Consider the following 14,966-nt stretch of genomic DNA (forward strand, 5'->3'; position numbering starts at 1 on the left):
ACAAGCGTTTAGGTCATATATCTAAACAAAGAATTCAAAGACTTGTGTCAAATGAAATTCTCAACCCTTTAGATTTTTTAGACTTTGAAGTCTGTGTTGAGTGCATATAGGGAAAACAGACAAACAAAAGGAAATTAGGTGCCGAAAGAGCTAAAGATATCTTAGAACTAATACATACGAATATATGTGGTCCTTTCCCTATGGCTTCTTGGAATGGACAACATTATTTTATTACGTTCATAGACGATTACTCTAGGTATGTCTATCTATATCTTATACATGAGAAGTCCCAATCCTTAGATGTTTTCAAGTCTTTCAAGGCTGAAGTTGAACATCAACTTGGAAAGAAAATTAAGACTATCAAATCTGAACATAATGGTGAATACTATGGCAGATATGATGGATCAGGAAAACAACGTCCAGGGCCATTTGTGCTTTTCCTCAGAGAGTGTGGAAATGTTCCGCAATACACTATGCCAGACAAACCTAGCATGAATGGTGTTGTTGAGCAATGAAACCGAACTCTTAAGAATATGGTGAGAAGTATGATTAGTCATTCTTCCTTACTAGAGTCTTTTTGGGGGGAAGCTTTAAAGAAAGCAGTTTACATCCTAAATAGGGTGCCAAGTAAAGCAGTTAACAAAATCTCATATGAGCTTTGGACTAATAAAAAGGCAAGCTTAAAACACTTGCACATTTGGGGTTGTCCAGCTAAGGCGCGGCCTTCTAGGCCGCATGAAAGAAAACTGGAATCAAGAACGATTAGTTGTTATTTTGTTGGCTATGCTGAACGCTCTCGGGACTATAAATTTTATTATCCCACTTCAAGACTCTTTTTTTAGACGGGAAATGCAAGATTTCTTGAAGAAATTGATTTTGGGAAGGAAGAAAACATAAGGAATGTTGTCTTTGAGGAAGAACATGTCACTAATAGTGAACAAGTTCTTGTGCCTATTATCATTCAGGGAATAAATTTGGTAATAATAGATAATGTTTGTTCAGAATATTGTCCCTGACAATATTTTAGAACAAGACAAAAATGAGGTTCTCTCTCAAGTACCTATAGAACAAATTCAACAACCTCAAGAAGTAGAAGTGTCATTAAGGAGATCCACTAGAGAGAGGAGAAGTGCAATTATTGATGATTATATCATATTTCTTCAAGAACATGAGGATGGCATTGGGTTAATAGATGATCCATTGAATTTTTGTCAAGCCATGAAAAGTTATAACTCTCAAAAGTGGATTGATGCCATGAAGGATGAGATGAAGTTGATGCATGATAATGACATTTGGGATCTTGTCGAATTCCCTGAAGGTGCGAAACCTATTGGTTGCAAATGGATATTTAAAACCAAGAAGGATTCGAAGGGTAATATTGACAGATGTAAAGCTTGTCTAGTAGCTAAAGGCTTCACTCAGAAAGAAGGCATTGATTCGAAGGATTCTTTTAGAATAATATTGGAACTAGTAGCTCATTTTGATTTAGAGCTACATCAGATGGATGTTAAGACTGTATTTCTTAATGGTGATATTAAGGAAATGGTCTATATGGTGCAACCAGAAAACTTTGTGTCAGTTGGCTCAAAATCTATGGTATGCAAATTAAAGAAATCCATCTATGGGCTTAAACAAGCTTCTCGTCAATGGAATCACAAATTTCATCAAGTTATTACCTCGTATGGTTTTGAGGCAAATAAAGTTGAAGATTGTGTATACCAAAAGTTCAGTGGGAGTAAATTTATCTTCCTGGTATTATATGTCGATGATATACTGCTTGCTAGCAGTGATATGGGACTATTGCATGAGACCAAGAGATACGAAATAAAAGATCTTGGGGAAGCTTCTTTAGTATTAGGTATTCGGATACTGAGAGATCGCTCTCAAGGTATCCTAAGGTTATCTTAAGAAAGTTATATAGATACATTCCTGGATAGATTTGGCATGAAAGACAGTAAACTAAGGGATACCCCTATAGCTAAGGGGGATAAATTTAGTCTCGAACAGTGCCCCAATAATGACCTTGATGGATGTGAGATGCAAAAGATTCCTTATGCATGTGTAGTATGAAGTCTAATGTATGCTCAAGTTTTCACACGTCCCGACATAGCATTTGTGGTGGGAGTTTTGGGCAGACATTTGAGTAATCCTGGAAGGCATCATTAGAAGGCAGTCAAATGTGTTATGTGTTACTTTAAGAGAACAAAGGAGTACATGTTTACTTATCGAAGGTCTGAGAATTTAGAGATCATTGGGTACTCTGACTATGATTTGTTGGATGTCTAGACAGTAGACAATCCACCTCTGGATATGTATTTGTATTGGCTGGAGGTGTTATCTCTTGGAAGTCTGCGAAACAGACGCTTATAGCTCCTTCAACCATGGCTGCAGAGTTCATGGCTTGTTTTGAAACATCAGACCATGGCATATGGTTGTGGAATTTTGTCACTGGTGTGTGGTTGATGATATTGAAAGACCATTGAGGATTTATTGTGATAACAAGTCTATGGTTCTTTACTCCAACAACAATAGGAGTTCTACAAAGTCGAAATTCATTGACATAAAGTTTCTGGTTGTTAAAGAAAGTGTTCAAAATGGACAAGTTTCCATAGAATATATAGGAACAAATTTTATGCTAGTTGATCCACTGACTAAGAATTTAGTACCTAGAGTCTTTCATGAGCGTGTTGCTCATATGGGTGTTGTTCCTTAGGATACCTTAGTTGAGTGGGAGTCCATATGTTTTATGAATTATTTTTGATGTTATATACAGTTTTTTATGCATAATAAAGTTGATGGTTTATTGTTTAATTTTGAAATTGTGCATTGTAACTATTGTGTTGCAATTAAAGATTTTGGATTGATCTCACTAAAGAATAAAGAAAGACTAGTTGAAAATAGGCATGTTTGAGATCACATTGCATGAAATTTCCATGTCACTCAACCATATTTGATCTATCTCATTGAGTATATTAATATGGTGATCACCATGGTCGAGTCACGCTTGCATGTGATGAAAGTCACGGTGGTTCCATAGTTGATATATGAGATGGACCAGATTGCATTTAGGAGAAGTCTAAATGTAAATAGCATACAAATGCACGTCTAAAGAACTTGTGATATAATTGTATCAGGAAGATATGAAGCCCAAGTGGGAGATTGTTAGAAATTTATAATTTCTAATTAAGGTGGGTATCATATATTTGATACAATGATATCGGCTATTTATTTCGAGGGTTACATTATAAGTGATCTAATTACTGTCACCCCACAGATTTCTAAAACCTGATAACGGATATGGGCTTAATGAGTGGATACCCATCAGGTTAACCTATAGGGGATAATGGGAACCCTATAAGTTAATGCATAAGGAATGTTATGGTCTCCAACACACCAAATCAAATACAGTTTTCTCATCTCCCCATTAGAGTGAAAACGCAAGTCCCAAGAGGAATCAGGGATTTGATTGATGAAGGTCATCATACCAAAACTCATCTCAGAAAACGCAGATCATAGGAGTACATTCAGGAACATAGATTCAAGTAAGACACTGCACCCTTTGTTTCATATATGTGTGAGAATCATGAGATTCAAAATCCTATGATTGATATTTTATCAATCATAAGGAATTCCCAACACATGAGCCTAAGGGTCATGAGATATTTCTAATTAGTACTTATATTGGAATACCTTATAACATGAAACTTGAGTCCAATATATAACAATAGTTTCTCACCTCAAATATAATTCTAGGTAATGTAGTACTTATTATACTATATTTGAAGTAAATCCTAAAGATATGTTCTCCATATTAACCCATATTAAACTCTTTTATATTTTTTAAACAACCATTAGTTAGTGAGTCCATAAAACTCTCTGTGACAATTCTATAATAAAGCAAGTAATTGTAACATATACCTCATCAAAACATTTTGTCTCTTCAATCATTCAATTTTGAGCAAGACAGGTGCACACGAATATATGCAAGCCTAAGCTCATTGAAGATGCTATAAAAATTTGTATACATGTCATTACAAAGAAAAGGCCATGTAATAACACATCATATCATTGACTATTTCAGCCGCCTCTCTTCTCCATAGACTCATCTTATGCTAATGTACTCTTAGGCTAGCCCAGTCAAATTGAAACCCACAACAGTTGACCAATTTTATATGAGTAAAAAATATATATATTTATGAATTTAATACATTATTATTGTAATCATTTATCGTTAATGTTTACTTATTATTAACTTCTCATAAAAGTAATATAAATAAATAATAAAATAATATACTAATTATCTATAAATCTTTATATGATAATGCATAAATATTATACTAATTTTATTTTCCTTTTCCGCGGTCAAACATCTATCTCTACCTTCCCAGAAGCAGCACAACCTTCCAAATACATTGGTCATGTGTATTATAAATAAATGAACTTTTTATTCTCTTCTCCCTCCTTCAAATTCAAACCCAACCTTTTCTTCACTGCCACCACAATTCAAGAACATGTCTTTCAGTTTCACTAATGATCTTTTTTCCAACTACAACACTAACCTGGACTTGGATGATAAATGGGGAACTCCTCAACCTAAAAATGATGATCATACTGGACTTGAAGTTCCTACATATTCATATATGTCTTTTCCACATAGTTTCAGCCCAACTAATTTGATGCATCATTCACCACTGTTTCATTCATCTCCCAATGTAAGTTCACTAACTCATGCATTTTTATGGTCTTTTTGCATGTCCAATGTCATGTAACGTGTTTTGGGTCATTACTAGTTATGAGATTTTGTTATTTTATGCTTGTTTAGATTCATGCATCTAATCCAATTGATGAGTCTTGCTTCAACTGGAGCAAGAGTTCAAGTGAGGAACAACAACAACTTAACAAGAAGGAAGAGAAAAACTACAGTGACATATATATTCAAGCTCAAACTAACCATGAGAATCTCTTACACTCATCCTCAAGCATGCTTCAAGCGGTAAGCTTCATTTTTCTTTGATTATCATTTTAATTAAACCAGCACAAATTTACTCTTTGACTTAAGGACATTCTTGTCTGTGTCCATGTTTGATCCTTAATAACGACAGTCCAGGAGGAGACCGTCACTTGTTGAATCAGCTGTCCTTAATATAGTTAGACAAGTTCCTTTTATCGGTCAGTTTTGTACCCAACTAATTATTACCAATAGGATTTTGATAAATATGTATCAAAAAAATATTAAATTATATTTTAAGTTAGTGTTTGATTAATTGACAACAGAGAGATGTAGTTATTTTGATCGAGACAATTTGTCTTAGTTTATTATGTAAGCTTGTTATTAATAACTCGGTTACAATATAGTTTAAATTGCATTAACTAATTCAAAGCTGCCACATTCAAAGTTGACAATATCAAACTGAAAAGTATCCAAGGTTCTAAAAAGTTAAGTGTTTTCACAAAAAAGACAACTCTTACTTTGTGACGTTTATGTGGGCCATTGTGGTATACTTGATTGAACACGGAGCCCACCTGCCCACAAAGTGTGTCACTCCATGTGGTACTGTTTATAATTAGTTGCAAAAATGTATTTAAGTTGAAAAATAATGATTAAGTATTTTTGGATCAATCATAACTAATGACACAGGAAGTAATACACTTTTATGAAACAACAGATGTTCACCGATTAAATGGTATCCTCACTCTCAAGATGTTTCTATATTCATATTCATATCTCATAGAATTATACTAAATAATATAAAATATTAATTTATATTTTTTTAATTAAATGATATATTTTAATTAGTCCAGTGCACCATGGAAACACAATATCTTTATGCTTAATAAACAGTTATTCTAAAGTTATAACACTCATTTACATATACGTTTATTTACTTATTTTACATGTATGTTAACTAATATAAATTTATATAAGCTCTATCCCATAATTAAAACTTTATTTGAACAGCAATGACTTATAAGTTTATATGGTTAGCATTAAATGACAATAACACACACTATATGCTGAGTGGTTAAGAATTTCTTGTATTAGTTGTCTGATTCAATGTTTCAGTCTTGGCAAAGAGTAAACTTCATTCTTAAGTTATGATTATCAAACTAGATAGTCACAATAAACTAGGTTTGATATCGAAACATATTATGTCAAACTTTGTCAGACAAAACTTTTATATATATCATCCGTTTAAAAGTTTGACATATTAGCTTATTAAAAAGCTTAATATACTGTAAGGCTTTGAAATAGTTCTAAGAGGACTGAATTTAAATAGGCTAATTTAATCATAATAATTGAATTATATTTGTGGATACATTCTTATATTAAAATTTCATATATTATATTGAAATAGTATAATATGATAATATAACTAAAAAGATTGTTCTGTTAGGCATAATAAGTTTTTTGGATGATCTAAAGTTTGACATGTTAAGACTGAATATATTTTATAAAAAATGTGAATTTGGCTTGTTTACAAAAAAAAAAGTCTAATTTGACCCAATCTATTATAAATCAAGTAATAGATAGGTAATATAAGATGAATAGATGTTTCCACCCATGTTAATGACTCTTTGAATATATGTTCTCTTGTCATTTATTTAGAGTTATTTTTTAAAGCCTGTTCTACTTGAACAGGAACCGCAAGAGAAACAATACACATGTCAATTCAATGAACCTGCAAAGCAAACCAAATTTTCATCTCAGAAGACAATAATCAAATCTGAATATCCATCCACACAGAACTTCTCCTCAGATATGGCCACAACCAAAACTGCATTGCATAGTAATTCTGCTCCTGGAACTGGTTATTTTAACTGCACTAAAGCTTCTCTAACTGTTAGAGAACAAAGTAGAACAGAAGATGGATACAAGTGGAGGAAATACGGCGAAAAACAAGTGAAAGGAAGCGAAAATCCTCGCAGTTATTACAAGTGCACACATCAAAATTGTTCAATGAAGAAGAAAGTTGAGAAGTCTTTGGAAGGAGGACATATTACTGAGATAGTATATAAGGGAAGTCACAACCATCCTAAGCCCCAGTCCACTAAAAGAACATGTTCTCAGTCATTTCTTCAACTTTCTTCATCCTGTGCCAATTCAGGAATATCTCATCAATCTATGGGAGAGGAAGATTTTGAGCAAACTTCACAAACAAGTTATTCTTGGGGAGATAATGATAACCTCGGACCTGATGCGAAAAGATGGTAAGATTAGCAATTTAACTACAAACTTTGAAAATTGTGATTGTTTGCATATATTTTTTGGTCAGGGTGAATTTAGCGCAACTGTAAGGTTGTTACTTAGTGATCATGAGATCATGGGTTCAAATCCTGGAAACAGTGTCTCCACTTATAGGGGTGACTGTGTACATGTAGGTTTCTCATACCCCACTAAATAGGAGCCTCTATATTGGGCTGACATATTTTAGGCAATGTCTTACAATAGGTACTCTTTCCTCCTACATTATATATGTGTAAGAGTGGGACTCATATTAAAACTTTAACAATCTCTAAATAATGCATTCATATATGTTAACTACCTAGATGATGTAACAATCTGTAGCAACCTGAGAATTTCTCATGACTTGTGAATTGCATTTGTTAAATGAAACTGCATAGTGAAATTGCCTTCAATATAACTAACCATGATTGTTATTATTGCAGGAAGGGAGAGAATGAAAATGATGGCTATTCTACCTCTGGTAGTAGAACAGTTAAGGAGCCTAGAGTTGTAGTTCAAACGACAAGCGAAATCGATATACTCGATGATGGATACAGGTGGAGAAAATATGGACAGAAAGTAGTTAAAGGAAATCCAAACCCAAGGTACTTAATTGAAAGAAAACAAAGACCATTTAGTTATATTATATGGTACATATGATGTTACAAATTTACATTTCCTGTTGTTACAAAATATATAACTCACTACTAACTAGTTTCAAATATTCACTTCCACAGGAGCTACTATAAATGTGTAACCCAGGGTTGTTCAGTGAGAAAACTCGTTGAGCGCGCCGCACACGATACGAAAGCTGTAATCACAACATATGAAGGGAAACACAACCATGATGTACCTGTAGGACGTGGAAGTTCAGGCTACAGCATGAACAGAACTTCTCAGAACAGCAACACTAGTAATGTTAATGCCCATATAAGGCCCTCAGTAAGTTTCACAAATTCACTTCATGATACAAAGCTACCTTGGTCTACAAGTCAAGAACCTTCTACTCTGGACATGTTGCTGAGCCCAGGAAGCTTCGGGTTTTCGGGTTTTGGCAGATCAATGGGTTCATTTACTGGCCATGAACAATACTCAGATGACAAGAAGGATGATTCATTCCTACAGTCATTTCTGTCAAACAAATTTTAAATTTGTTACCACAAGACATGTTATCATCTTTTGTTGTATAGCAATAACATATAGGATTGAGACTAGAATTATGCAATCTAAAGTGTTACAGGAATTAGGTGTTATTTCAACTTATAATTAATTTAATCATATGAAATAGAAAACAAGTTGACTAATGAATTCTGTCATTCTTTTGTTGTTTTTATTTACCACCTAAATAAAAATGTATCTTTTGCCGAGTCTTGCAAATAGTTACATGGTTTACTCTTTTAATTTAGCTTACATATACTACATAAAAACTGGTAAAATATTGCATACTGTTATGTTTTCAGTCAATTACTTCTAAGAAAACGAGTGCTTGTGTTAAGCAATTTCTACTGTGCTATATAAACCTTTGCTCCGTTACTGGTTATGGTTATTTATTTTCTGTTGTATTACGGTAGTTTTCATCGATAATCATTGACATACTCAAATTTAGCGGCTTGTGATTTAATTACTTGCTAGATTTTCTCAATAAATTTGAACCGTGCATCATTTATCGCATGATTTTTTTAATAAAATAATATTTAAGTTTAGTAGCATCATTTCTCCTCATATTACAGTATTTGTACTCCATCTACATGTATTAATTCATTATACTTCATAAAACAAGGATATTCTTTTAAAGTTTAAAATCTGAGCACTAACTTACTTATAAAAAATTTGACACTATCAATACATCATCCACCATTGGTTTGTATTACTTTTTGTTTGGGAGTCAATGATAATTAATAGATCAATGATGGATGGATTGTTGAAAATGTAAAAACAGTGTAAAAAACACTTCCATTATACATGTTAAATCCATTCTTTAACAATATGGTAAGAATAATAAATAGCAAACTGCTTACCAGTTCTGTGTACACTTGCTTGAGAGTGCCACGAATCTTAGTGTCTACGATTCAAAGTTGAAACCACTGTATGATTGAACAAAGTCAAACTTCTTGTGCTATTATATTGCGACAATATATATTAAACAAATTATAATAACTAGAAAAGGAATCTAGTTGTTCTCTTCTTCCTATTGCTCTAGAATTATGCATTTACCACTACTGTTTTCTACCGAATTAGTCAGTAAAGATGAATGACAATTCTGTATAGATTGTAAAATCTATATATTATTAGTATAAAGATTTATACATAATTAGTATATTAGTTATCATTTATTTATATTACTTATACTATGATTTATTTGATATAAAACTCTGTATATATTTTTTCTGTTCTATATACCCTAGTGTTAACAGCCAAATGAATGGAATTTTGGGCAGTGTAAATATGTGAATAGCCACACGTTACACGTATGGATCATTCATCAGTAGATATGAGTAGTGATTGTTTGGGTGTCCATAGAATTGCTCTTAAAGGAAAATGTATTACAGTAATATTAACTTTTTAAGAATAATGTATCTCCTTATATAAGGAGATAACTTATTTCCTCTAGTCATTAAAAAGGTGATATGTGTACTATTTTGTTTATTTTTAAAATATTTTTATAGAAAATGATGAAACATGACACATGTCATGATTTCACTAGCAGAAGGAGATAACTTATCTCCTTATATAAGGAGATAGTCCATCCTAACTTTTTACACTAGAAGTACGCATTCATCACTAATTTGTCTTTTGGCCGAAATCATCACCAAAGAAAGTATCAATTACACCATCAAGAAGTAGAAAAAAAACATGTAACCATTTCCGTTAGTATGTTTATAAATGAAGAGTAGGATATTAGAGATCAAGTGTATCGGAAAAAAACAATCGAAAAATAATATGGTGTCCCACTTTTATCTTTTGAAATATAATAAAATAACATTTTTATCATTGAAAATAAAAATAAAAAATAATCACATCTTCAATGCGGAATAGGATCGTGGTTCATAAATGAAATCATTAATATTAATATGATAGTATATCATACACAGAGATTAAAGGGACATGCTCACATGCTTAAACTCTCTTCCTTACCAAAATTTATAGGCAAGTTTTGTTCATAAATATTAAATAATATAACATAAAGATGAGGGAGATGTTTAGGTTAGTTAATTAAAAAACTTGGAGTTTAAATAAAACTATAATTTTTTAGTGGGAGACACAAAAAGGCAAAAAGAGGGATGGCATTGGCTGCACATGAAGTGTCTGTGAAAATATTGTGCGCCCCTTCCCTCAATTTATTTGTTATTGGAATTGTTGATGATATCAAGAGACATGCCACGATCTGCAACCAAAAAATAGTAAATTCCACTCAATTTGGTAGATGAAAATCATTTGTCTACAATGATGTGATATTTATTGTCACGAAATATTGTCATATGAATAAAATAAAAAATAAAATAAAAAACATTCTAATTAATTTAAAAAAAGAATGAAACATAGTTAAAAATATGTAATGCTTGTCTCAATTTGCTATCATTTCATAATGTAATAAGAGACAAAGTAGAAGCTAATATAATGTATCTAAATATTCTTGGTCTAGCTGGAATAAACAATTTAGTTTGGACATTAGTTATTTAGAATGAAACCTTGACCATCCAAAGGACCCATTAACTTTTGTTGCACTAAATAAACAGCTGTGCAAAATAATAATATGACACCTATTTGTTAGGACGTTAGTCTAATGTGCAATTTTGCACTTTATGGCCTATTGTATATGGAAATGGATCCTCTCTGATACTGGAGTCCAGTGCTGGATAGGATATGACATGTGACAAAAAAATTAACGACTATGATTACATGTTATTTTCTATTAAAAATAAATAAAAACTCTTTAAAAAAAATTCAACATCATATTCCAGTACTAGAGAGGAGTTCAATTCGATGTATATCAACCTGTGTTAACTTTTAAAGGTGATTCATGATATAATAATATTAATCATTCATTATATCCATTATTTTATATTTATGTATTTTTAAAAATGTATTATTTGAACATACCCTATTTTATGACAGAGAAATCACATGAAAATGAATACCCAACACTCCTGTTATATATTCCAGCCAATATATAGATTTTTAATATTAAAATAAAATAATATTATTTGTCTGTAATTTTAAAAGCTAACGAGTAAAATTTTATGCTAGATAATAGTATCATATATTAGTTTTTGGGGTGAAATTGCTGAATCTGGAAAAATGTTGATATGAGACTATATGAGTGGGTACTTGAAAATAGGAGTGAGTATGACCCGACACTATTCGCTCATTCGGTATAGCTCAATCAATGATCAAATCCGAATAGGGTCAGGTCTCATCGGGTTTAGGACCGGGTTCAGGTTCAAATATTAGATTCGGTTAATATTTAGGGCGAGTAGGGACCAAGCATGACCCGACCTATCTCATTGTCACTCAGTCATCATGTTTGTATGTGTCTTTGTTCAAATGTGTACAGAGTAATGTCACTTTTTTGGTTGAAAGTATCATACTATCATTGATTCTCTAATTTTTTATTATATACATTATTAATAATGGGAATGGAGTATCTCCTTATATGAGGAGATAAGTTATCTCCTCCTGCCAGTAAAATCATCACATGTGTCATGTTTCATCATTTTCAATAAAAATATTTTAAAAAATAAACAAAATAACACACATGTCACATTTTTATTGGCTAGAGGAGATAAGTTATCTCCTTATATAAGGAGATACATTATTCTCATTAATAATATATATACATATAAATTATATATTCATAATAATAAATAATATTGAGAAGACTTTATCTGAAATGAGTATGCATTATATTTAATCGGATCTAGGTTCAGGTTTAAAGGTTGACCTGATCGATATTTAGTGTCGGTTTAGCTTTGGGTCTAAGTCCAAGTTCAAGAAAAATGATTCAACCAACATTTAAAGCCGGGTAAGGACAAACCTTAACCCATCCCAATCTGGCTCATGCTCACCCCTACCTAAAAAGATACTTTGATTTGTAAGTCAGTATATGTGAAAATATGGTGAAAGGATATGATGCAATAATATATAAGAGAGTATTAAGTACTAACTTACTTATAAGGGATCTCCTTTATTTATAGAAGAGTTAAACATGGAATATTTTCTAATAGATGTTATTGAAATGACACATTATCTTGTCTTGTCTTGTCATGTCATGTCTGCCTCATACAAGTATAAATTGTTTTATCCATGTCAGACAGTTCTAACATGTTCGTACTCTAGCTGATACAGAACTTTATGAAGAATGGCTCATTTTGTTGCTTGCTCCAACTATCATAGCCATATATTAAGTATGTCCTCATCGTATGGGAGAGGATGGCCCATGGTCCAGACAACGTGTTCAGCTCTATAACAATGTTTTGTGCTGCTCAGGTGGCATGCCAGTCCTATAGCAGAGGCATGTGTTGTTCTAGCGATGTCATAATCTTGTAGTGGTGGGATATGGTCTCGAAACTTACTAATTAGATCATGTCATATCACTATCATCCTTTGTCTAGCTAGGTTGGCTATCCAAGTATAAAAGACAATTGTATATGACATATCTTGCTCGATATTTGGCGATAACCTGTGCAGATTGGTTGGTTCTTGATGTGCCTTAGAATCAAGATGAAACATTATATAAACAATATCACACAAACCTGAAAAACCCTTCATCCTTAAAAAACAAGTTCTATGATGAGATGGGGATCAACTTAAACTTACTCTTTATCCTAGCCATCAATTTTAAGGAAATCCAATGATTTGAATTAGTGAGTATATTTAAAGCATTAGATATCCATAGAATTGATGACCAAGGTAGAAGTAAGTGAATCCTCACTCCTATAATGAACTCCATAAAACAAAAAGTTAGTCTCTCTTCAATATGTGTATACCATGTTTAAAACATTGGAACAACGTAACAATATGAATAAATTCTTGTATATTTCTTGGCATCACAAAAGTACATATGAACGTTCCTATTTTTAGATCAAGTATAGAAGATAAAATGAATATTAACATAATATCATGATCAATTAATCAAAATAAGAAACCAAATTAAGAAAGAATACGATGGAGCTAGTAAGAAATCTTCTACAATAAGAGAAATATTAAGAGATATTTTTCAGGTATTTTATTAAATTAGTCATATTTTTTTAGTCTTAATATCAAACGTTTTAAATTGTGGTCTAATTGCCATTTTTGGAATCACATGTGTTGCAAACTTGCAATGTACCCAAAAAAATCACAATAAATTATCTTTTGCATTCTACTATAGATAATACACTATTCTATAACTAATTACACCAAAAAATGCGGTCAAATACAGCCAAAACAACACCCGTAATCTAAGTCAATTCGCAAGGTTTTTTAAAACCTCCGGTAAGATACACTCGAAATACGTGATATTCAAATTTAAAAAAGAATCAAGTAGAAAAGATCAGATTACTATCTTTTATTTAGAATGCTTAATATCTTCTCCCCAATCAACGATCAGTACCAAAAGAAAATATCTACATTCCACATACACATGATCTTGATCACAATCTATAACAATCAAAACAATAAAGAAAATTTATAAATATTCAACATCTCATATCAAAGATTCAAACATTTACCAAACCAGTGATAGTTGCCTCTAACTTGAACATGTCCAATAATCAAGTTACTTTCTAAGGCCTACTAATCAAGCTAAAGCAAAATAAACCCACAACTCTCTGGACAAATATCACATATTTTAAATAGTGTTTCGAACTAATAAGAATATTACTTTTTTTTGTTTTAAAATTTTTCTTTTATTTATGTGACAATATGTAATTGGTCTTGGACAAAAAATTGGACACCGTTAGAGAAATATGATCATTGTCTCAATTGTCTAACAAGAGAATATATTTAAGTAGCATTGATGTCACGCTATTAATGATATGGTCCTTACAACCTAAATCTATTGGTACACTAAAATTCTTTTTGCATATGACCATGGTGCTTGTATAACACTTCAATAACAAGGTCACAGACTTGTTCAATTTAATATATTTATTTTAATTTAAATAGTTAGTTAAGGATTGAGTTGGAGAAATAATTGATGGTATGAGACCATACATATTTAAGCCTTGATTATATATTAATAAATTTATTTTGTATAAATTTATTTTTTAATATAACGAAGTGTATTCCCCTTATGAGTAACGAAATGAATGATTTAGATTTGTATTAAACTATTGATACTAGATGATATAATAATTTATGCGGAAATGTGATTCAAGGCAATTGTTAGCATGCACCCGATTGAATTTTCTTTCTCACACACTAGTTTAATTTTTAACAAGAAAACTCATTATTATCTCACCCTATCGTCACAAAATTCGACAAATGCCAACGTTATCTTTCATAAAGACAATATTTATCATGTTCTGATTTTTTATACTTTATTAGATCCAAGAATTATACACAAGTTAAAGTAACTTCAAAATTCAATCAAATTAATGTATAATGACATATCATGTAAACAATTTTGTAATAATCGACATGATAAAACCACCTTTCAAGTTCCAAAAATATTGTTGAGCATAAAGAGGTTAGAAAATTAAGCCCAAATATATAAGGAATATGATAAATCACTAATAGTCACTTATTACTAATTCATTGC

General features: G+C 31.6%; 1 protein-coding gene across 1 annotated transcript; it reads left to right on the top strand.

The window, feature by feature from the left end:
- Positions 4,445 to 8,606, top strand: LOC109361641 (probable WRKY transcription factor 33). Its single transcript, XM_019607157.1, has 5 exons — positions 4,445 to 4,712; positions 4,823 to 4,993; positions 6,641 to 7,209; positions 7,669 to 7,830; positions 7,963 to 8,606. Exons 1-5 carry the CDS (start codon positions 4,512 to 4,514, stop codon positions 8,372 to 8,374), a joined length of 1,515 nt encoding a protein of 504 aa, XP_019462702.1. The 5' UTR covers positions 4,445 to 4,511; the 3' UTR covers positions 8,375 to 8,606.

The sequence above is a fragment of the Lupinus angustifolius genome, chromosome LG12 (genome assembly GCF_001865875.1).
Source record: "Lupinus angustifolius cultivar Tanjil chromosome LG12, LupAngTanjil_v1.0, whole genome shotgun sequence".
NCBI classification, from domain to species: domain Eukaryota; kingdom Viridiplantae; phylum Streptophyta; class Magnoliopsida; order Fabales; family Fabaceae; genus Lupinus; species Lupinus angustifolius.

Excerpts from the sequence above, each read along its gene's own strand:
- LOC109361641 (XM_019607157.1), top strand. The coding sequence starts at position 4,512 with ATGTCTTTCAGTTTCACTAATGATCTTTTTTCCAACTACAACACTAAC. Across the intron at positions 4,994-6,640 it reads CCTCAAGCATGCTTCAAGCG|GAACCGCAAGAGAAACAATA; the intron begins GTAAGCTTCATT and ends CTACTTGAACAG. Across the intron at positions 7,210-7,668 it reads GGACCTGATGCGAAAAGATG|GAAGGGAGAGAATGAAAATG; the intron begins GTAAGATTAGCA and ends TTATTATTGCAG.